This window comes from Acipenser ruthenus, chromosome 14, assembly GCF_902713425.1.
Source record: "Acipenser ruthenus chromosome 14, fAciRut3.2 maternal haplotype, whole genome shotgun sequence".
Taxonomy (NCBI): Eukaryota; Metazoa; Chordata; class Actinopteri; order Acipenseriformes; family Acipenseridae; genus Acipenser; species Acipenser ruthenus.
The window spans coordinates 2857908-2882406 of NC_081202.1; the positions used below are offsets into that span (position 1 = coordinate 2857908).

Below are 24499 nucleotides of genomic sequence, written 5' to 3' on the forward strand. Positions count from 1 at the left end.
ATCCCCAATTACAAAATGCATGCACACTCAGTAATGAGGCAGGGCGGTCTTAAGTGCTTTTAAAAACGATTGATATGTAAATACCTACTGTACTGCATTTCTTTTTAATTAGTTTTAAATTCATCTCCCTTGGAAAGAGACTGAATTCAATGAACTAAACCATTTCTCCTCTCCAGCTTTTTTTTTAAATTTTTTTATTTTATTTTAATTGAGTCTGAGGTAATAAATCAAGGGTTCTACCAGCGTAATAAAACCTGCAATCCACCAACCTTTCACACTGGTGCTCTCTTTCTCTGCTGCAGTGTCAGTTTTTTCCTCCCCATTCGATTCATCAACCTCTGCCACTGTAGTCAGCTCGGGCTCACTCTTGTATAGCCTATAGTCCGGCCCCTACAGGTGCACAAAACAGTATTAATGAAAGTAAAGAACAGAAGAAAAACAAAAACCATGATGCTTGTTTCATGTAAGGAGTAAAGAAATCACTCCACATACTTGTGCTGTTTTACATTTGAGTTCGTAAAATGGTATTCAAAAGGATTGTCTGGTTTTCTTTTTGCGTTATCCAGGATGGATACCTAAAAACTCCCTTTTCAAATAATTAAAAGGGTTGAAATCCTGCTTGTAAAATACGAAGGCGGTTCCACAACCTATATTAGAAAGTATTATAAAGTCAGCACAATGTGTATGAAGCGAATTCTAAAAGCATATTTCAGGATATAATGCACAGACACCTGTTACGAAACATAAACAAAAAATGTAATTGCAAAAAAAAAAAAAAAAAAAAAAAAAAAAAAGCGCATTACAATTTGGAGTGCATGGGGAATACAACGAAAAATGGCATGAAAGTAAAAAAAAATAATAATAAAATAATATCCCGTCAACTGAAAGATGGCTGTGAATATGAAAACACGGCAAATATATGTGCAGGGAGGTAGGGAAAGCGTAATGTTCATAGTGGCGGTGACAGCCACTTACGCTGTGCGCTCCGTTTCTCTGGCATCCTTGCACATGGTATGTCTTCCTGTCCTCTAGCCGGTGAACCGGCCCCCGGCTAACATGCAGCTGTAGGCTGCTGTCACTAGGCAAAGGAGGCACTATAGGGGGCCGTTGGGTCAGATCATAGGACTGGGGGAGAGGAGGCCGTGGAGGGACAGACTCCTCTTCCTGGAGAGTACAGAAAGGTCAGCACAGGATCGCTCCAATTCTGGAATGACTGACATCTGGATGCATGCCAGGAGTGTTACATCATTTTGAATAGTGACTTGTCCCCTGCATTTTATTGTTTTAAAAAAGACAACTACAACATATGGCCACCAGAGGGTGTCATTTAATGTAACCAACTGATCACACACACAGTTTGCATTCCTATATTTGTGGGGACTTCTCTTTGACTCTCACTATATTTTTATTTACTATTTCGACAACAAACTTTTTTTTTTTCTTTAAGGCATATTTAGTTAGAACATAAAGTTTACAAATGAGAGGAGGCCAGTCGGTCCATATTGCTCGTTTGGTTGTTAGTTGCTTATTAATAACTTGTTTTACAAAGTGGGGATGTCCCCACAACATCGTTTTTTCAGGAGTTACTATCATTGTGGGGACATTCTCAAATTTTGTCCGCACATTGATAGTAATACCTGCCCACCCCCATATAATTGTTATTTTTTGGTTTGTTTGATCTCTTTTGTAGGGCAGGTTGATTTTTGCTGCAACAAATTATCAATAGGCGGCGGTAACATTTTAATTTAGTTTATTTGTTTATTTTTTGGAAAGGTAAGGCCCTTTCCTTACTTCTAATACATACTGCTTCAGAAAGATGGATTTCAGCATAGGCAAGGTTAATACAGTACGTATAACTTTGCTACATGAGCAATAGGTCAAGTGAACTATATTTACAACCAACACCAGCAAATCAAGTACTTGAAGTCACTCACCTCACTTTTGTGCTCATCAGATATTGGTTTAGAGAAGCCTAAAAATAATACAAAAGGAAATGAAAATCAGAGGTTAGAATTTTTATTATTGTTACTATTATGGAAACTAATTCATTGTTGTATAGCAACTGGAATTTAGTTTCATAACACACAGACACACACTGACACACACACATTACAGCCTATATCCTTATTTAAACAGTTATTTTCATCAGTTTTAAATTTGAATGCAACATCTTGCTAAATCTAAAACAACAAAAATTAAACTGCAATCAGAAACATGGAGAAAACAGAGGGCGTAGAAACCATGAAGAGCACTGAGCAATTCAGTCATTGCAGAAGATTCATGTTGAGACGCCACGGAGCAATTCAGTCATTGCAGAAGATTCACGTTGAGATGCCACGGAGCAATTCAGTCATTGCAGAAGATTCACGTTGAGATGCCACGGAGCAATTCAGTCATTGCAGAAGATTCACGTTGAGATGCCACGGAGCAATTCAGTCATTGCAGAAGATTCACGTTGAGATGCCACGGAGCAATTCAGTCATTGCAGAAGATTCACGTTGAGATGCCACGGAGCAATTCAGTCATTGCAGAAGATTCACGTTGAGATGCCACGGAGCAATTCAGTCATTGCAGAAGATTCACGTTGAGATGCCACGGAGCAATTCAGTCATTGCAGAAGATTCACGTTGAGATGCCACGGAGCAATTCAGTCATTGCAGAAGATTCACGTTGAGATGCCACGGAGCAATTCAGTCATTGCAGAAGATTGACGTTGAGATGCCACGGAGCAATTCAGTCATTGCAGAAGATTCACGTTGAGATGCCACGGAGCAATTCAGTCATTGCAGAAGATTCATGCTGAGATGCCACGGAGCAATTCAGTCATTGCAGAAGATTCATGTTGAGATGCCACGGAGCAATTCAGTCATTGCAGAAGATTCATGTTGAGACGCCACGGAGCAATTCAGTCATTGCAGAAGATTCATGCTGAGATGCCACGGAGCAATTCAGTCATTGCAGAAGATTCATGTTGAGATGCCACGGAGCAATTCAGTCATTGCAGAAGATTCATGTTGAGATGCCACGGAGCAATTCAGTCATTGCAGAAGATTCATGTTGAGATGCCACGGAGCAATTCAGTCATTGCAGAAGATTCATGTTGAGACGCCACGGAGCAATTCAGTCATTGCAGAAGATTCATGTTGAGATGCCACGGAGCAATTCAGTCATTGCAGAAGATTCATGTTGAGACGCCACGGAGCAATTGAGTCATTGCAGAAGATTCATGCTGAGATGCCACGGAGCAATTCAGTCATTGCAGAAGATTCATGTTGAGACGCCACGGAGCAATTCAGTCATTGCAGAAGATTCATGTTGAGACGCCACGGAGCAATTCAGTCATTGCAGAAGATTCATGTTGAGACGCCACGGAGCAATTCAGTCATTGCAGAAGATTCATGTTGAGACGCCACGGAGCAATTCAGTCATTGCAGAAGATTCATGTTGAGACGCCACGGAGCAATTCAGTCATTGCAGAAGATTCATGTTGAGATGCCACGGAGCAATTCAGTCATTGCAGAAGATTCATGTTGAGATGCCACGGAGCAATTCAGTCATTGCAGAAGATTCATGTTGAGATGCCACGGAGCAATTCAGTCATTGCAGAAGATTCATGTTGAGATGCCACGGAGCAATTCAGTCATTGCAGAAGATTCATGTTGAGATGCCACGGAGCAATTCAGTCATTGCAGAAGATTCATGTTGAGATGCCACGGAGCAATTCAGTCATTGCAGAAGATTCATGCTGAGATGCCACGGAGCAATTCAGTCATTGCAGAAGATTCATGTTGAGATGCCACGGAGCAATTCAGTCATTGCAGAAGATTCATGTTGAGATGCCACGGAGCAATTCAGTCATTGCAGAAGATTCATGTTGAGATGCCACGGAGCAATTCAGTCATTGCAGAAGATTCATGCTGAGATGCCACGGAGCAATTCAGTCATTGCAGAAGATTCATGCTGAGATGCCACTGAGCAATTCAGTCATTGCAGAAGATTCATGTTGAGATGCTTGCTGTGAAGACAATTTTAACCACTTCATAATAAGACAGTGTGTGCAGCACTGAAACCCAAACCAGGGGGGAATGGGAATATTGCAAACTGACAAGCAAAAAAGAAACCAGCTCCACTCAAGTGCCAGTGTCAAGTTGTGTTTAGGGAAGATGCAGAACTGGACCAGGATGACTTTAGCTGCAGTCTGATTGCAGCAAAGTGAGCATTATAAAACTGACCTGTATCTTCCTTATTTCTTTGCGGCTTGTTTTTACCCAGTGCTTCTATGACATCCTGTATTCTCCACAGCTCTTTCTGAATGTTAGCGTGATGTAGACTGGAGGACTCAGACTGTGGATGAAACGAAAAACACATTGTAAAATAGGTGCCTTCCCAGATAACGAGTTTCATGGTGAGGAATTTCACAGAACACGAATAGGACGGCACTATCCTCTTTCTGTTTTATATAAATTACTACAGTCTACCAAAACCAGTGTATAGAATAGTTTGCAACTCCCATTGCAAAGCAGTTTGAGCCATTCCAGGTTCCTGTGAGGATTGTTTGTAAGTTACTGTTGCTGGTCATGTCTAATGAACCTCAGGTGTATCTAATCAAGATCACAGTAAAATACAATGCAATGGGAGTGCCAATGCTCTGAATGCATTTGTTTAAGGTTTACTTCCGTAACAAATCTACAAACATGGGGATGCTAAATCAGTGTATTCGTAGCGCACGTTTTACATTTAATTTAGATATGATATTTTCTGTGTGTTGTATTCAAATGAGCTGTAATTATTATTATTATTATTATTATTAATAAACAGAATGCCTACATCAGTAAGAAACAGTACCTGATCTCCCAGTTTCTCCAGTTGTTCCTGAAGATTGTTCTTTGCCAAAGTTACTTCAGACTCTAACCTGTCATACTCCATCCAAGATCTTTCAAGTTCCTAAGGGGAACAAAATGTATTGGGTTAAAAGATGCATTTAATATGTGATTATCACTGCTGTTATAAAAATGCAAACCCCCTAGTGGTAAAAAGCAAGCATCTTCAAACGTCATTTCAATTTCTATTTCACATTTCCTGTTTTACAGTGTTTGCAATCATTCCGAGTGGTCACGTGATCTGAAGCTCAAAGGAGGTTCAAACCCCAACAATCATAATGACTCGGTGTTGGATCACTATGACAGCAAACGCCCAACGAATAGGGAGGGAAAAAAAAAAACTATTAAAATGTTATTTGAAGGTACTTGCTCTAAGATTTTGGCATTGTGAAATGTATGTTCCAGTACCTATTTTAACTTGTATGCTGTCAACCACAGCCAGTTACACTATTACAGAGCCATTAGTTAGAAGAAAAAGAGATCAGAAAAACAAACAGAGCCCAGATCAAAGAACAGCGCCTAGTTTTCATTCACCAGGCTTCTAACTGCATTGTCTTTGATCTTAAAAAAAAAATAAATAAAAAAAAACCAAGACCTCTGAAATTGCACATAAAAATGGAGATCTGAATACAAAAAGGTCTTGGTACCGCAACGGAACCAATTTCTAAAAACAAAACTATGATCTCCAAAAAAGCCTGCTGATCCAAATCAAGCATGGTTTACTAGCACATTTCTGTAGCAAAAAAAATGGCTCTATGTTCTCTAATACTGTTCTAGTAGACACTCGCAGAACTTCTGATGTTTTGGACACATGCCTTATTGAAGTCTTTGCACTTGAGAATGTATTCATTTATTAATTTCTTGTGGCCCAAGAGATGGCCTGTAACTCACCGCGTTGGCTCGGGACCGCTCTCGACAAGTGCTGAGCAAACCGTTCTGCAGGACGTCCCTTTGTTGGATCACGCTCTGTATTGCTGCAGGGTTATCAGCATTCATCTCGATCTCCTGACTGGCTGACAGCAACGCCTGTTCAAGAGTGTGCTGTGGCAAACAAAACACCCGCACACACACACCAAAAGCTGTTAGATACTGTGTGCATGGTGCCGATTTCCTCTTTGCATTAACTGCTCTGTGTTTTTAATAAGAGGCCAGGTTTCGTTTTTTTTTACCATGTTTTCAGTGTACCTTTTCTCTGTGAAGCTGCTGCAGTTTCTCTTCCTGTGTCCGAACCAGCTTGTCTTGCTTGCACAATCTGCTAAGCTTAGCCTGAATTAAAAAAAAAAAAAAAAAAAAGAGAAGGATGCTTTTATTAGGTTTAATGTAATATGCTTTTTTTATTTATTTATTTGACCACTCTGCGCCTTAAGGCTATAAAATACTCTTTTTATAAAAGCTACAACTGACACATCATTATCCATAAAACAAAACAAATCACACGGCTTGTTTTTAAGCACAGGAAAGCTACAGTCCAGATTTCTAGCTGCACAACACATACGTACATCAATGTCGAGCTCTTCCATCCTGTAGTTGTAGGCTGGATCCCTAAATTCACCATGGGACATCTATATTAAAATAAATAAATAAATAAATAAATAAATAAATAAATAAATAAATAAATGGAACAAGATCCACAATAGTAAAATGCACTACAAAACAAAGCAACAGGTACATACAGTACACAGACATTGTAAAGTAAACCCTGCCATAAGATTAGGCTTGTACTAACTACTAAAGGTTGTGCAATTAAAAAAAAAAAAAAAAAAAAAAAAACACACACACACACAACACTATTTGGGCACCCACAAAACAACAATAAAATCACTTTTCAAAAGCTGCACTTCCCAGTCCTCTGATTTTTAACAAATGGGGTGAATTTAAGATGATCTCAAACAGATTAGCTTGATGTGATTTTCCTGGCCAGCTGGTTGAAAGGGATCCAGAACAGATATCATGCCAATGTATCAGCGGAGCACTCTTCCCTGCCGATAGAAGAGGCTACAGCTTTGCTATTCTATTACTGCAGGTTCCCAGCAGGTGTCTAACAAATATTTACTGTTCATAGATTGATCGGATAAAACAAGCCAACAACTGTCCATTGTTTACAATGTACCTTGCATTTTAAAAATCTGCTTGACAACGTAACCTTGATGGACATGAGGAGTGATTTAGAGCATTACGTGGATGCAGAGCAGAGTTGCACCTTTACGGAAACCTGCATAAACTGCTCGCAAAACAAGCTCGACAGTCCCCTGCGATTCTAAATCTGCAATAGCCATATACATTTAACATAGTACAGGATATACAAAATAAAATGAAAACTACAACTCAGTTTTTACCAAACTGTTTGATTAAATAATTGTCTTAAGTAGGTTATTGTTGGTGCATATATTTTAATCATGGGAAACATTATGAACATTAATAAATCAGCTGCTATTGTTTTAATATAACTAATTAATTCCAGCAGATGTCGACTAAGCCATAGGAGGAACATCTGTTTGATAGGTTTACACAGAAAGCCTTTTCTTTTCTAATACAAAGTATGTTGATTTTAGCAAGATAACAACAAAAAGCTGCTCTTTAGTAATGTTCAGAGTCAAAATTATCTTCACGCTCATTATCATTTATGACATGCATCACTTTATTACAATGTTTAACCAATGGAATGCATGACTTCCTAAATCATTGTACAGAACAGATTGACCAAGCACAAAAATGTGCCAAAAAATATCAACTCTTCCATCTAGAGATTAATTTGCTCGTGACAAATCTCTGTAGACTGGACACTATCTAATTCACTGAAGTCCCTATATCTGCTGTTTCACAATAAAAATGATGGCATTCTGAACACGTGAATTTCAGATCTGTCACCTAACTACCCTATTCCGTACCAAATAGTAAAAATACTCGGCTTTGACCACATTTAAGTCAACGACGTCCTTTGATGTCCATTTTCATACTGTATGTAACATAGCTTTCAAATCTCACGACCTGCTTCAAATCAATTTAAGATGAACTGTACAAATGATAACTCTTTAACAGTACACATATACACTCACAATAAAATACATATACCTTTAGGCATGCCACCTCCACATAAAAAGCATGCAGACACACTGGTGAACACTTCCAGGAGAAGGGTCAGTGTGTTAATAAAAAATAAAGTGGATGCATGAACAAGCAGCAGCACTTTTACACCCAGGGTAGACAAAAGTGGCAAAATCAGATGAACACTTATTGTAGCTGGAACCTTTCATTCCATTGTGAACACAGAGCGGAGCAGCGGGCCGCTTTACTTACCTTTCTGGTGAACTGGAGTCTTACGCTTTACTAGAAGTTGGACTCACAACGATCAATGTAAAAACACGCAAATACTACATACAAATTTTAGATATCCTGCAATACTTTAAGATTTGAGTCGTGAACCCCACAATAACACTTTAGTGTTCTCATTATATTCAGTTGTACAGAACTGTGTAGAATTTTGATATGACACCAAAAGTAAAACTATGAATCCTGTTACAATCATTTTTACTATGGGAGTCTTACAAAATATTTGACAATATGTACAAAAAAACAGTTAATCTACTAAATCTGCATCTAACAAAGACTGCTCTTGGAAACTAATCAATATCAGCTTGGATGGCGCCGGTTCGCGTCCGGGCTGTGCAAAGAGGCCGGACTGTGCTGGGGACTCCGAAGGGAGTGTCACATTGGCTCTGACGCTCCCAGGGTGGGGGGTGGGAAGCCAGCAGGGACTCCTCCTCATCGCACAACAGCGAACCCTACTGGCCAGACACAACAAGCACATTCAGAGTGGATAAGAGGCAAGGCTGATCTCCGTTCTCTCGGTAGCCCGCCCACCTCTGCTCTGGATGGCTCGGTGTAAAAGTGATTCTGGCTTTAGGCTTGTGAGACCAGCGTATGCTCACACACCCTCAGAACTGTGCTCAGGACCTGCTGCGGTGAAACCGGACATTCCAAATTTGGGGGAAAATAAATAAATAATAATTGGTCACTCAAAAAAAGTTAGTCTATAGAAGAGAGTCTCCAAATACAAAGGTACAGTATTCTTCAGTCAAAACTAGGTTTTACGATTTACTATAAAATAAAATAAAAAAGCTATGCTCATGGCATACATGACTAAAATTGTGTTGCCTATATTGTCTTGAGTAGGATCTACCCAGGAGTTATGCGATAGTAACCACGATCCATCACCCAGCTGACTTTCCAAACACTGTGTTTCCCTAGTCACATGATTGTGACTTGCAGAATATACTGTACTAAAGTAAATGTGTTAGCTTATTATACCACGTCATCATTTTGTTCGACACCCATAAATCTCTTGATTTTTTTCCTGCTTTCAATGCAACAATCTATAATTATTTCTTAATTGCTGACTTTTCTTAACATTGTTCCAAAATCTCATTAAGTCCTTGTTGCTCATATTAAAACTAGCAGAAGCAGAAGATGATTGTATATCATAATTTTGGCACAATACAAACAAGAATTCTCACTTCATTAGCTCAGAACTCAATACCCAATGAACAGAACACCACTAAACACAGTGAAGGGGCGCTGCTCCACAAAGTAGCACACATCACTAGCCATGCCAACACTGTTCCAACCTTCCACAAAAGCAATGAGTGAGGTGTGCTTTAGAACAGACAACACAAGAGAAATGCTATGAGTAGACCGGGAGTAAAACTGAAGGTTGCCAATAAATAAAATAAAAAGGACTTTTGGGTAAATGATAAAAGCAAAAGCCATTCATTTTTCCAAGACCTTACTTGCTGGTACAGTTGTGGCCTTGGCGCCGAGTTCTCAATCATAGTGTGAACCATGACGATTAAAGGTTCATTCTCTTTCATCTATTTCAAATCAGGAGGAGCATACAGCAAACATCAGTTTACAGCACAGCTAGATTTGAAAGACAACACTGTAAATAAGCTTCTGCTTCAATTCAAGCTTTGCAATTTGTAAACAGAAGCAGACCGTCATAGAACAATGTTATCTGAAATTAGAAATGTAAACCTGAATGTGCACTTGAATAAAAGCTACATCATCATCATCATTATCATCCTCCTCCTCATCATCATCATCATGTACTGCAGGAGACAGACACACCTGGGAGCTTACTGCATGTGTCTGAGACAGATGATGCTCTAAGTGACAGTTTACCTTTCAATGCAATGCTTGTCAGGTTCATGTCTTTCGTTATGGAATAATTAAAAAGGTTGGGAAATTTAATACAAACGGGAACCACATTTTTGTCTCAATCCAAAGGCTCACACATTATGTTTTTTTTTTTTTTTTTACATTTAAAAAGGATAATATACGAATTAATGTGTTTTTTATATAATGACCAAATATTAAAAAAGGTCAGGTGCGGTCATAAAAATAAATTGTTTATCTTTTTAGGCATTCAAAAGTCTAGATACATTCTACCGTCAACAAATAAATCCACCAGCCTAGACACACACTCATAAAATCTGGCCATTAATGGGACTTGGTTGAGCCCATAAAACACACACTTCTAGTCAGGTTATTACATTACAGACATTAAACTTAACAGTAAAATGTTTCATAACAAGAGCTTTGTTATTGCAACAGACAGATAAAACATTTCTTTCCTGCACATACAGTGTGACAGCATTGGCAGGTGAGCAGTTCTTTAATAATGAATCCCTTGATCACTTCTTTCAATAGTGTACTATTTAAGGAAAATGATATTAAAAGGCATATAAATATAACCCCAGAAAGGCTAACAGCAACCTTAGCTCAGGTAATTAGGATTAATTTCATGTGACATTAAACATAATTCCGATTACTACATTAAAAAGCAAGGGGATCTCGGCAATGAAGTAAAGATACAAGTAGGAAGAGAAAAATCTGTGGAGATCACAGGCCTTTAAAAATAATTTATTTTAAAGTTTTGTTAAGTCATTTTGACTGAAACATAGCCTTTGGGTATATCAAATACTATTTGATCAAATAGAACATTTATATAACTTCATATAAATAGAAATGTAACTGGTACACTATAGCGGCAACGTGTACAATTTCAGAAAATGCCAAAATGTGTATTAAAGTACGTGCTATACCTGCATAATGTTTCCACTACATTGTCTGCCAAAGAGAAGCAGTACCGTCCAAATATAATAAGACACCCATTAAAGAAACTGCATGAGGTAATACAGAATTGTTTTAGTCGGCATGCATCCAGAAATCGCTCTATTTCATAAAGTAGCTCCTTGTTCTGTAAATTTCATAGTGAAAATGTAGGATTAAAAAACAAAACAAGCAAAAACTCTCTTCCAAAGTTTTTCCTTCTACAAGAGTTATTAAAGGAATGCCAACCAAGGTTTTAAAATCTATTTTCATCTTATTAGCGCTAGCAATATTATCAGTGGGCACAGGTTCTCAGCTTGTATTTTATACAAAGACAACATTATAAATAAAATGTCTCTGCAGCTTCCTAGTTCCTAATCACTTCATGTGCTGTACTGCAGTTCATACTCTCTCAAATAGCCCAGCTGCAATGTGACCATGTGACCTACACAAAGGTACCAGGGTGCAGCAGTTTATCTATGGTGTTGTATTTGAAATATTTGCATATTCTGAATTGACATAAAAAGGATGTGAAGAGCCTACAGATTCTCAGCACAATACAAGGGTGATAAAATAAAGCCAAGAGTTAGATTTTAAATGATTGGTTAGCATATATTTATATCTTAGCAACATTAAAGCTAGTTGTATCTTTATTTAGTTTATAGACAAAACGATTCTGCAGTGACACACTGAATATTACCAATAGCCATGACAAGCCCGGTAAAAAGACATTAGTTATCCCACCTGGTTATCCAAATACACAAGGTTCCTTTGAAGGTGATGTGCAAGAATCTCATTCTAGCAGCAGCAGCAGGAGGAGGAAAAGAAGAGAGACAGTGAGTCGGAAAGTAAACAGAGAGACAAGAGGAAAGCTGAGAGGACTACATCAATCTGGAAGAGTGCACAATATAACTACATATTTCTAATGCTTTATGAGTAAATCACCCAAATTATATTATTCACTTAAGATGGACAACCATAAAACATCTATTAAAATACAGCAAATGATCCAAATCTTCAAATCCAATATTAATATAAAGCTGTGCAAGCTTTCTTATAAAACACTTTCACATTTCTCTCATGTATTAAATACATACTGTTTACTTCAGACAAAAAATGATTCAAATAAACAGCTTTCCTATTAGTAAAGAAAGATTAATGTACTTAAATACTTCAAGTTTAAAATAAATCAAAGCTATAAAAAAAGACCCATTATCACATGCATTTTAGAGGTACACCAGTTATATTCATGGCTGCTAACATCTCTGAATAAAAACAATACTGAAAAGCAGGCTAATGTTTTAATACATTCAACAAAACAATGATAACTTAAATTTGCAGGTTGGTATAAAAAAAAGAAACACAGGGCAGAACGGTTGTACTTTCACGAGATTAAGGTTAACATGAATGCACATTACATAACTGCTTCCAAAGGGTTAACAGAAATCAAGTAACAATCAACCTATAGAGGAAATGCAGTGACAGATCATGACTGATCTCCTGTGTGGCTTTGCACAGACCCCATTAATGAATGACTGACTGACTGAAAGATGATGGTGATGGACCACACGACACACACACACACACACACACACACACACACACACACACACACACACACACACCACCTATTGGCTGACCTTTGGGTTGGTGGCATCGAGATTTAGTTTCACAAGCTGTGCTAAAGTGCGCTCCCGGACGCTACTCAGCTCCGCCTGCTGCCGTCTCAGCTTGATCAGCAGCAGCGTCAGCTCCTCGGGCTGCGGCCGCGCAGAGTGGGAGCCAAAGAAGGGACAACATGTTAGGCTGGTCCTGCACGCAGGCTGCTAGAGCTGCAGTGTTCGGATCAAGCTCTCCGCAGGCAAGGTGTTGACTGTGCTAATTTACCATTCCGTGTGAAAGAAGAAGTGAAGGAACAAACAGATGCTTGGATGGGTGTGGGATTGCGGTTCTCCACTAAGAAGTCTAAGAAAAGCAGCAACGAACACAAATCCAGCAGCTGTTTTTTTCAGTTTTATGTTTGAATGGTCAATTAGCCCAAAATCGACACCAATGACATTCACCAGATTGTCAGCACCTGATTTCTGTGGAGAGCTCAAAGCGGATAAAATTGGTCCGTGTACTCTGTACAGACACTATCCTGGGCCAAGCACCAAGTGTGTGTAACATATATATATATATATATATATATATATATATATATATATATATATATATATATATACACACACAAACTGATTGAAATGCATTACAAAATGATTGTGTTCATCTAACAATAATTTATAAATGACTATTAAAAAGATGGAAAGGAAATCAATGCATAAATGTCTGAAATAACACACACACTGCTGTATAGAATAGTGTTTCTCTACTTTAACAGGTAGTTTGATGGCATACCAGAGATTAAAAAAAAAAAAAAAAAAAAAAATTATATTATGGTCTGTAATATGGTACAAATAATACTTTTCCAGCAAACTCAAAAGTAAAGAATATTCAAGTATTCATTTTGATTTGGAAAGAATATTGAAGCATGAAAACTAGCACTACATTTTTTAAAAAAAGCGTCAATAGATTTGAGGGAATACTAGGAGATACAAGGACACTATGAAACACTGAATACATGTACTGACACTCAAGTCATGAATTCAATATGCATTTCAGTGTGCATTTCAGTGTGCATTTCTGAGCCAGCATCCCAAGGCGCTTCTTACATGAGCCAGTTACTAAGATCACAATCAAATCATGTACCCTGGCAAACAGACCCGCAAAACGTCCTTAGGCCAGGATTGAAACATTTCTGGAAGCTGGTTAGCATTTCGTGGAGTAAATGAAGCCGCAAAATGTAATTTAATTCCCATCCAAAATAATGAATTTAAAAGGGGGGGGGAATCTTTGTTCAATATAGCAGGGACAATACAAGAAGAATGGTATTCAATTGAAAAGTGATGCAGAGCAGTCGCAATGCATGTCATTTTATACTTAAAATGCACAGTAACACATGCCCACTAGAGGGTGCTGGTGAAAAAATGTGTGTCACAAAAGAGAAGGAAACCTAACCCAAGTGATATCCTTATTGTATGTAAAAGATCGATATATACAAACAATGGAATTGATGGCTTGATTTATAACCTGGAATTAAGAACAAATTAATTGCATCTCCAAATACAGTAACCTACAGAATACATCAACTTCAGTCAAATGTATTTCAATATGTGTTGAAGCTTGTTGTACAAACTGTACTATTTATTTATTTTATTTATTTATTAATTTCTTAGCAGACACCCTTATCCAGGGCGACTTACAATTGTTACAAGTTATCACATTATTTTGACATACAATTACCCATTTATACAGTTGGGTTTTTACTGGAGCAATCGAGGTAAAGTACCTTGCTCAAGGGTACAGCAGCAGTGTCCCCCACCTGGGACTGAACCAACGACCCTCCGGTCAAGAGTCCAGAGCCCTAACCACTACTCCACACTACAGCATCAATAATGCTCATATGAACCAGGAGTGGCCACTACGTTACAAGTTCCTATTTTTGAAACTACACCAAACACCGTATTGCAGGCAGCCCTCACCAGCCCAACACCATTTTATAACTGTATACATGTATGTTAAACAGGACATTGCTTGCCAGTGCTCATAAAGACTGCAGTGGTCCCAAATAACTATATTGAAACCCTGGCATAATATGCTACAGTACAGCTTCTCTACAAAGAAACAAGGGTCAATACAAATACTTTTAAATATGTCCTTCAGTGCTTTCATTTATTGCCAAGGAATGGTATGCAAATTTTACTTTTTTTTTTTTTTTTTTAATAAATAAATAAATAAAACAGCTAGTAGTCTGCTGATGTCAGTAAATTTGACTCCCTTCGAAATCTGAGATCTAACTGTTTTAAATCTGTTTCTTGACCTTGGTTCATTCTGACCCTCAACTAAGTTTCACATGGTTTCCCTGGGTTATTGCAGTAACGTTGTCAGTGTGAAAGCATGACTGAGAACAAAGCGATGACTGTATAGACCTAAGATGGGCAACTCTGGCACTTCTAAACACTCTACAGTAGATCTCTGTACCAACCATGTTAAAACAGACAGCCAATTACAAACTAGTACAAGTGTCCTTGGAAAGAATCCCTTCCAAGACTGCGTACAGTACAAATAAAAACTCAATACACTGCTAATACAAAACAGACGTTGCAGAACCAAAACATTATTATTAAATACGCCACTTTTTTGCCTACATGAAACGCCTACGCGTCTGTGTTTCCATTGAAGGACAGAGTACCGAAATAAACAGCAGCTGCCACATACCGTTTTGCCCTGCAGTACCTGGGGACTAATTGGCTGCAAAGGTAGCCCTGTCGGCATTGACCTCCTGTCAGGTGGATAGGCATACTGAAAGAAAACAAGTCTGTCAATGCACACAAGGCAAACTCTATTCACTTTGTACTAAACCAATGTACTGGTCTTTTTTATTCCACTACATGAGGGGGATAAATCACAGTCTTCTTTCCACCCGAAACCTCATTTATGATAAGGAACCATTTATATACCTTTATTGAACAGCTTTACAGTCGATTTGCAATCCACATCAAAACTATTTGCAAGATATGATGCATTTACCTTGATAAGGATCATAGCAAAAGCCTCTTGTTTCGTTCTATATTTCTGGCAGTTCCTAAAATCCCCCCATTACAATGCCTTTCTGTTATGTGCCGGTTCGCACACACAGAAAGGCTACTGTAGGTTGCATTAACCTATTCCATACTGACCCTGTTCCTATCAACAATAACAAATATATCCTTGCTGCAGACATTTGCTGAGCAGCAAAACACAGCACTGGCTTTGCAGCTCATTTACCTTGGCATGATGTGTCCGATGGTGCCGGTCTCCTCTAAACACTGGCGACGACACTTCCGATCTGGATCCCATGTTGTACGACCCCAGAGGCGAGTAGCCCTGGTACAGGGCCAGGGAGCCGTGGGAAGGGGAAGGAGGAATAGAGTGCGTTACGTGGTCTGAAATATTAATCATTGTCTTGGGGCTGCTCAGAGTCCCGTAGCTACCGACGGGCCCTTGCTTGGCGTAAGCTTGCCTTTGCTGCCATTCGTAAAGCTGCCACATGGTGTCATCCCGCATTGACCTGCGCTTGTCTTCCGTGGACACGGGTCCCAGAGCCCTGTCGTACACAGACGCCGAAATGCTGCAGATGCTGTCAGGTCTGGTGACACTGTTTCGAGGCAGAGTTCTGTAGGCTTCAGGGTAATGCGGGATAATCTGCGCCCTGTAACTTGGCATGTTTCTTGGAAGCGTCTGGTAAGACGTTATGCTGAAAAGAACAGAAGAGCACTTTAGCTAGACAGGCAAGTTTAACCATCACATTCTTGCTATTGGCAAATGTATCATGATAATTACTTTCTGTAACTGGAGAATCAATTTTTTTTTTTTTTTGTTATTAACTTAATTACAAATTCAAGGCTTTTTGTCTGGCTGATGGCTACTGAGCTTCCTTATACAACGAAGGAAATTTATTTCTTTGACTCTCCTAATTTGCAGTTATATAAAATCTGTTCTGCAAACCGGCTACTGCAGGCAATCGCTTTAGAAAAGCATCTAGATAGATGTTTATTCACATAAATAAAAGCAGCTCTCACTGGATTGAATTGGCCTTTTGTTCCAAGCAGCAATCTGCAATAACATTTAGAGTTTGCTCAACGAGACATGACATGACATCTGTATTCACTATTCTCCAATCTACCCTAAAAAGATCTGCTTTTATTTCACTCCCACATCAGTGATAATAATGATTTCTCTCTCTACTGTTTTCAATGGCTGATAAAAAGTACTTCACAACAGTGTTGCACAGAATAAATCACAATGCTAACGCGTGTAACATTAGAAATGTCTTTGTTTGGTTTTTATATTCAGAAAAATTATCCAAAGCACAATAGATGCTTCAGCAATTTTGTAGCCTGTAGAACCATTGCATAAAGAGAGGGTCCTGGCCCTGCTATCCTTCAGTGCTGTGGCTGCCATCATTATCACATTGCTGTTTGCATTCCTTCCAAAGGTACTGAGCAATAACCCTGTGAGAAGAGGGTTAATTAATATATTCTCAGGGAGTTGCAGCCTACTCAAAAAATAAACTCATATTTCAATAAGTCTTCAAATTTAGGAACACAGCTTAGATTAAAAACTTACACTCTCTATTTTTAGTGTAATTAATATTTATTTATGTATTTATTTATTTCCATACAAGACAAACGACCTTCATAAACTTTGCAGTTTTTAATAAATTATAGCACTTAAGGCATATTTACAGGGGGTGGGGAAATATAATGAAAAATGGCCTTCCAGGAACTGTTCCAACAGACAATTAAACAGTAAGATCATCACCACTGGAGTCAGTCCCACAGCCAAAATTCTCATTTAATATGCTGGTTTATTACCCAGTTACTATATTCTACATATGACAATGAACAATTCCCTCACGATTTAATTAAATAACTGTATCGAAAAGAAAGCAGCAACAAATTAAAATCAGGCAAACAAAACTAATTTCATTTCTTCAATACATGCACAGTAAATTAAACTACCTTGCTTAATTCAAATAAAATGACCTGCTCATAGAAGCATCCAATTTAAAGCAGCTTCCAGATATTGGCACCAAGGCTCCAGGCATAAGCTATGACCTTTGAATCCAGGTGCTTATTGTATTCATTTGTAGTGGAGTGGTTAGGAACCCTTTGACATTTTTCAGACAGTACTGGTCACGTCATGCTGTAAATGACACCACTAGTTAAACTAGATTTTAAAATTAATTTGCCTTTGCAATCCTTTAGTGACTGTGTAGTGGTAGAAGACAGCTAACACTCCCGTTGCTTAGCAGTTTGATCCATTCCTGGTTTTACTATGAGTTTAATAAGACACACCTCAGCTTGTTACCTAATGTACACTGGGGATAATCAAGCACGTATTAAAACCTGGAATGGGTGAAAGTGCTATGTAATAGGAGTCATTTCCATCCTATAATATTATAGATCATTTGATGGCCATTTGTTTTGTTTAACTACTGATGTAACCACTTACACAACCCATCAAAAAAAGTTAATGTGAACTCAAGTAAAATGTATAAAAATAAATATAAAATTCATGCTTTAAAACCAGGAAAACAATTTTTTAAAAAAATTATAATAAACACCCTTTTTTAATGATAAAATCAGCAAGAACCGTCTTTTTTTTTTTTTTTTTTTTTTTTTAAGGGAAATTAACACTATTACAATGATCACTTTTACAAAATCTACCCGGATAAATCGATCTCGGTAGTGACTGACACTGAACTTTCTCCAGAGTGACTGTGTTATTCTCTCAGTGAAAACAAAGACCTTGGTAGGCTAATTCGAAGATCAGGCTGACTCATAGATAACCTATTGCAGTGCGAATCATGTGTGACGTATGCAACCGTTGCCATCTTCACACAAACTGCAACCATGGCAACAGGCATGAGGCGGTAACAAGACTGAAACAGCGTACATTGAGAAAAGCACCGAAAACATGAAGCAATCTACGCTGGATATGTTTTTCAAGAGAAAGGGCATGTAATTACTGTATTCAGCATGCAAGTGTAGTGTACAGTTTTTTTTCATTTCTTTACAGTTCTTTTAAACATACAGTTTAAATGCTGATCAATGTGAAGTTGTCTTGAAAGAACTACTTTATACTGTATAAAGATGTTCAATTTGGGTGTTTCTTCATTATTCTGATACAGCAAATTGCCAAACCCTATTATAGTGAACAACCTGATATAACGAACATTTCTCCAGGTCACGGGGGGGTCGTTATAATGAAGTTAGACTGTGTATGTATGTATGTATGTATGTATGTATGTATGTATGTATGTATGTATGTATGTATGTATGTATGTATATATAGTATATTCTCCCACTGTACACGCACCTACTGGTGGATAGTACTTTAGGATTCTAATAAATGATTGTGTCCCAGACGGTTGTAGCAAAAGCTTAACTAGCCAGTCCCCTTCTCACCTTCTGGTCTCATCCTCTTGCCCCCGTACTCTGTGCGTTCTCACCCACTGCTCTAGCTGCATCATGGAGCTGGTCCTCTGGAGGGCCCGCTCTGGCTCGTGGTATTGTGGCTGCTGCTGCTGCTGCTGCTGCTGCTGCTGCCTCTGCCCCGGTGTAATCCCCATGTCTGCAGAACTGATGTTCCCTGGCCTCTCCCCGGCCCCGTTCACCTGCGCAGGTATGTACTGCCCTCCCTGTACCGAGCCCGCTGCCGTCGAGTTCTCATTCTCGTGGGACGCAGGGTGCACTTTTACACTGTTTATTTTGGTCAAGGGTCTCTCTATCCCTTCCTTCTGAAAGCCGTACTTCTCGGCATCTTTGAGTTTTGTCGTTTCCTCAAGACTCCCCACTTCTCTGTTTCTTTCGTTGTTTAGTGCCTCCGGCCTGGTCAGCACTCTGTGGTTCACAATGTTGTTGACCTCCTGAGGAGCAGAGTGTTCAGGCTTCAGTTTTTCAATCCTGCAAGAGACAAGCGAAGTGTTATCTTAGAAACATACTGTACACTTTCCGCCACGCTGTAAATACAAAATTAGAACCAAGACCTACAGTAGTGTACATCAGCAATATATGAACCTCTATATGTGCCTCAGATTATGACGCTCTCAGTAACTTGCAGTAAAAAATATTGCAATACAGTCATCAGCATTAGGATCAACATATGTGAAACAAAAAAGTGTGACTTCCTCAAAAGCGCATATAAGATGCATATATAAAATCCAAACAAAAAAATACAAGAACCAATGCCAGAATTAGTTCTTCAGCATGGAATAGATACAGGCATGCTTGCAATAGGGCTAAATCGATAGGGCTAAATCGAATTGCTCCTGGTGCACTTGAATGATTTTCTTAAGTGTTTAAATGTAAATCAAGACACACAAGAAACAATCAGATACTTTTGAAGAAAAACTTAACTACTGGGTGTGTCAAGGATAAGTAACCAAAAGAACAGAATCTAACACCAAGCAGCTAACATAGTATTTAATATGCCTACTACAGCTCTAATTACAGTAGCCATTTCCCATCACAAGCTGAGCAGGACTCCAATCCCAAAACTGACATACAATCAGTGGAGTTAATCCAAAAGATGACAGCAATGAGGTTATGGGCAGTCTAGGATTTCTAAATACACGCTTAACTGTAGTGCAACCATGCCAATAAAAATAACCAAATGCATTTAAAACAAGTCAATTATATGTTTAAAATCTATGGAGAACAGCAGCTAATATGATTTTAATGCTCTGTGTCTCTACTCCTATCTTGCTTGGCATGCAAAAGGGCTCATTACTTGCTGGTTGCCAACTCGACTGTGGTTATGTGAAGATTTCAGAACAAACATCCACTGACTTTAGAGTTGTGGCAGAAAAAAATTACAGTCTCTGTTCTTTCCACCAATATAATTGCTAATTTTAAAAGTGCATGATAGACTATTTCAGTTGTACAATGCAAACCAATACAAGATAAAAGTAATATAGCAATAAATCTGTAGCAGTAATAAATCTGCAGCAGTTTAAAATGCACCAACGCTGACCATTGGAAATGAGCGAAGCTGAAGTTTCCAGAGGATACTTTAACAGGAGTGTGCACTGCAGAGGTGCCATTACTTCTACAGCGAGATGTCACTCACACTACTATTCATAAGTGGATAGGGAAAAAAAAGTGCCTTAGAAAACTAACTTACAAGCTTTGTACTAGTGTATTAAATTTGTAGTCGTAATTTGTTTTACTTTGTTACTCAGCACAGCCCTAGTAAATTGCCTAACCTTTGAACATAAAGCAAAATGCAAAACAAAACTCTGTCTCATAGAATTAAAACAAGGTGATTCAGATACCACAATGCACAAATACAAAATACACAATACAAATAACACGTCCCAGTATTGCCAATAAGGGACCTCTTGCAATATTTATTTAAAACACAAACAGTAATAGATGTGCTTTCTTCCAGGGTAGCCTGAACTCCATATACATAATCCAAGTGTTGATTTTCATCTCAACCCGGGTAAGAGTAAGTTTCCAGCATTGGTTCTAGTGCTGTAAACCCCCGATTTATTGTACCCGTCTTATACAGTAGATGCAATACAATACAACAAATGCAAAAATAAACTATTAGAATTGCAAAAGCAGCCAAAGTAGTAAGCAGATGTACCTCTTAACAGGTTCAGAGTGAACCAGGGCAGCATCTGTCATGACTTTCATCCAGGATTCCATTTCTTTGGACGTGTCCGTGCAGAAGTAGTAGGTTCGCATATTTGGATGAGTCGCCTGGTTGAAAATCATTGGATCAATACAATGGAAATATTGTAGATTTCTGAAAGAAAAAACAAGGAGATAGGAAAATTATTACAATATATGGATTACAAACAAACAAACAAACAAACAAACAAACAAACAAACAGCACAGAACCTTTGCATTCATCAACATGGGGATTGATTTTTAAAACAAAATCACAGCAATAAAAAGCAACTGCAACAAAAAGAAAAAAAAAATACAAGAAAAGTTCTAAACTGATTCAAGTCTTTTTTTAAAAAACCAAGCACAATACCATCTATAATTATGCTTTATAATACAGGCTTAATTGCTTTGATCACATGCTTTACTGTAATTAGAGATGTTTTATTTAGACTTCAGAACAGAGGGGCTGGGCAATACTATTGTAATTCCTTGTCAGTGTCTGTAGGGCTCCATGAGAGTTGAGGTCATGTCATCTCACTTAATTATACACTAAAAACACGACAAGCATTATTCACATTGGACTGTACAAGGCCCTCAGCATAATTTCACATTTTAAAAGCGGAGAACTGTATTGGACTATACAGTAGACTGAGCAGCCCAAGTAACACCTACTCTAGTACAGCTGACCTGCAGATCTTTAATTCTGTTGAGAAATGCATTCAATATGTTCTTTTTTTGTATTTTCAATGACAACTGGGGGGGCACTTCTAGTCAAAACATTTGCCATTGAATTTTAGTTTCTTTTAGTATTCCTACCGGTACATTCCATCCATTTGACAATTTTGATAGTTTAAAATCACACATTTTCAGTAAGAATTATTTTATGCAAGAGATTTTTCAATATTCATTGCGATAAAATATAATCCTTCAGAAAAAGAATATGCCACTGTATGGTCACATGTACCGAGAGAGAATGCAAAGCGCCTGCATTTCGAGCTTATTCTCCCAGAAAGAATGTTACATTTCAATGTCTGATCAAATAAGTTACAATGGAAATAAACAGTCATATTTTTATTATTATTAAAAAAAGTCTTCCACCAATCCATGAAAATAGAATGCCAGGAAAACAGTTGTTCTACAAGATGCATAATGTTTGTACTCACCACTTATTACTTTATTTTCTCTCTTTCTGCCCAGCAAACATGTTTACAATTCCTCAGATGCATGAAAAAAGAGATTGTAAGTGATTAAAAATACATAGACACTGTATTTTGTTCCAATTATAGTCTGGTACAAACAAATAGTGTACAACACAGGCTCTTCATTATATCCCATACAAAATAATAAAAAAAAAAAAAAACAATAAAAGCACTTTACATGTACTGCTAAGTATTTATAAAAATAGACGATGTTTGAACCAGCAAGGAAAAACAAGTTGTTGTTTTCTCACAACCACCACACAATGTGCCCAGACTGGCCACTTACTCATAGACTGACAGTGAATGGACAACACTGTCCACATTTGTAAAGTGTAGATATTTAAAAAAAAAAAAAAAAGTGATGACATTATAGATAGTTTGAGAGAATAAATTAAAGATATTTAGCAGTAACAAATAATAAATTACTCTGACATCCACACAATGTACCGACCTTAAATGCATATTTCCTGTTTATATGGTCATCCACAGAAAGCATTGATATATGAAAACTAGGCAGAAGAATGCTTCCCAGGATCCCTTCTTCCTTTTCATCTAAGAGAAAAGAAGTGATCCCAGTTATAATCATTTTCTTCAAATTAGTGTTCGAGTCCTCAAACTCTCATATATACACACACATAAACAGACAAGAGCAAGTCTCATTGTCAAATTATTATCTCTCACTTATCTGAAAACCACTTCTTGAATGCGTCCCATAAAACACCAACAAAAAAAGGATTTGAGAGATGTGAAAGCACATTAACACAAACTGGTTAAGACAGGCAGCATAGATAATTCCTCCATTTGGTCTGTGAATCCAATTACCCTGTTCCAATGTTAATACAAATCAAAGACCTCATATGAAACATTCTTAAAAACAAAACTATTGCATGTCTTTATATGTATAATGTGTTGCTGGTGTGAGTATGCATGGCATAATTGCCACTTAAATACCACCTTGTGTTGTAAGTTAATTAGTACAGTTGACCCTGCCTGATGTACAGTATCCAAATGAGTCTCCTTGAGCACCCATAGTACCAGTCAAGAACTGTTCCTTTTTATTTGCACTAAACAACAGTGATTGGTCAAGAGTGACAGATTTATAACATTCAACAAGGCTTAAAATACACAAACACACACACACACATAGAGAATGTCATACAGGAACAACACTAACCCAAAAAGTAGTGGCATTTATTACATCATCTGGCAAGGCAACAGTACATTTGCACGAAAGGGCTGCATGATGGGACTGCACTGCCGATTCAACGTTACATGATGGTTCACAACAAGCACTCCATAGATTTCAGAACCCACTGTTGGAGGGGTCAAATTATTTTCCTACATTTCTGTAGACTCGTTTCCATGCTCCACAGTAATGCAAGCTCTACATGTTTCACTGTACTGTATCTGCTTGCTTTTTCAAGATTATAACACTTAAATTATAAACATTGTTGGCCACTCTGTGCATAGATGCTTTTCACAGTATACAAACACTGGTTATCTGGTTTTTACAGTGCTAGAGCGTATACTAAACTCCATAAAGCTCCGTAAAACAGATGTAAAGCTCCCAGACTCATCAGTACTGACAATTTCAATACAGCTATCAACTTTGATTAAAAAGGTAAAATCAGGAGATAATCATACTGGATTTCCCTTCTTAAAACAGAACATTTCTCATTTTATTTTCGCACAACTTCAATGTGATTTCTAATCTTTCCAATGCCATGCCTTGACAAATTTGTTTTAAACTATATAACTCCTACAGCGATGTTTAAGTTCTTATCTATAGTAATGCTTGGTTTCTCTCCCCACCCGATTAGTGTTAAAATCAAGATCATTTTTTGTTTGCGCTCGATAAAATGTCAGCCATACATCATTCCAGCTGACCTGTGATAATACGGCAGACAAAGACTACAACATCAACACATCCTTGTGTTGTGTTGATTTAACATTGGTGGAGTCATTTATCTTACCTCTGTAATAGAATAGGCACATATCAGATAGCACGAACCATCGCTTCTTCCAGAGCTTCATACCGGTGCTGTCCTA

At 38.0% G+C, this 24499-nt stretch overlaps 1 protein-coding gene across 14 annotated transcripts in view; it reads right to left on the reverse strand.

Annotated features, from left to right (window-relative positions):
- LOC117419803 (pleckstrin homology domain-containing family A member 5-like) overlaps positions 1–24499 on the reverse strand; it is a 112226-nt gene that overhangs the window by 8153 nt on the left and 79574 nt on the right. For 7 of the 14 annotated variants that reach the window (XM_058985561.1, XM_058985560.1, XM_058985563.1 and 4 more), the window contains 17 exons: positions 24424–24496; positions 22902–23002; positions 21225–21340; positions 19040–19537; positions 15855–16323; positions 15306–15389; positions 12629–12748; positions 11733–11786; positions 9668–9748; positions 6380–6442; positions 6066–6146; positions 5772–5921; positions 4846–4944; positions 4233–4344; positions 1935–1972; positions 976–1164; positions 270–390 (listed from right to left, as the gene is read on the reverse strand). In XM_058985561.1, the coding sequence (XP_058841544.1) occupies positions 270–390; positions 976–1164; positions 1935–1972; positions 4233–4344; positions 4846–4944; positions 5772–5921; positions 6066–6146; positions 6380–6442; positions 9668–9748; positions 11733–11786; positions 12629–12748; positions 15306–15389; positions 15855–16323; positions 19040–19537; positions 21225–21340; positions 22902–23002; positions 24424–24496 (2449 nt within the window). Of the gene's footprint in view, positions 1–269; positions 391–975; positions 1165–1934; positions 1973–4232; positions 4345–4845; positions 4945–5771; positions 5922–6065; positions 6147–6379; positions 6443–9667; positions 9798–11732; positions 11787–12628; positions 12749–15305; positions 15390–15854; positions 16324–19039; positions 19538–21224; positions 21341–22901; positions 23003–24423; positions 24497–24499 lie in introns of those variants that run through there. The other 7 variants (XM_058985571.1, XM_058985562.1, XM_058985564.1 and 4 more) reach the window with 7 other exon arrangements.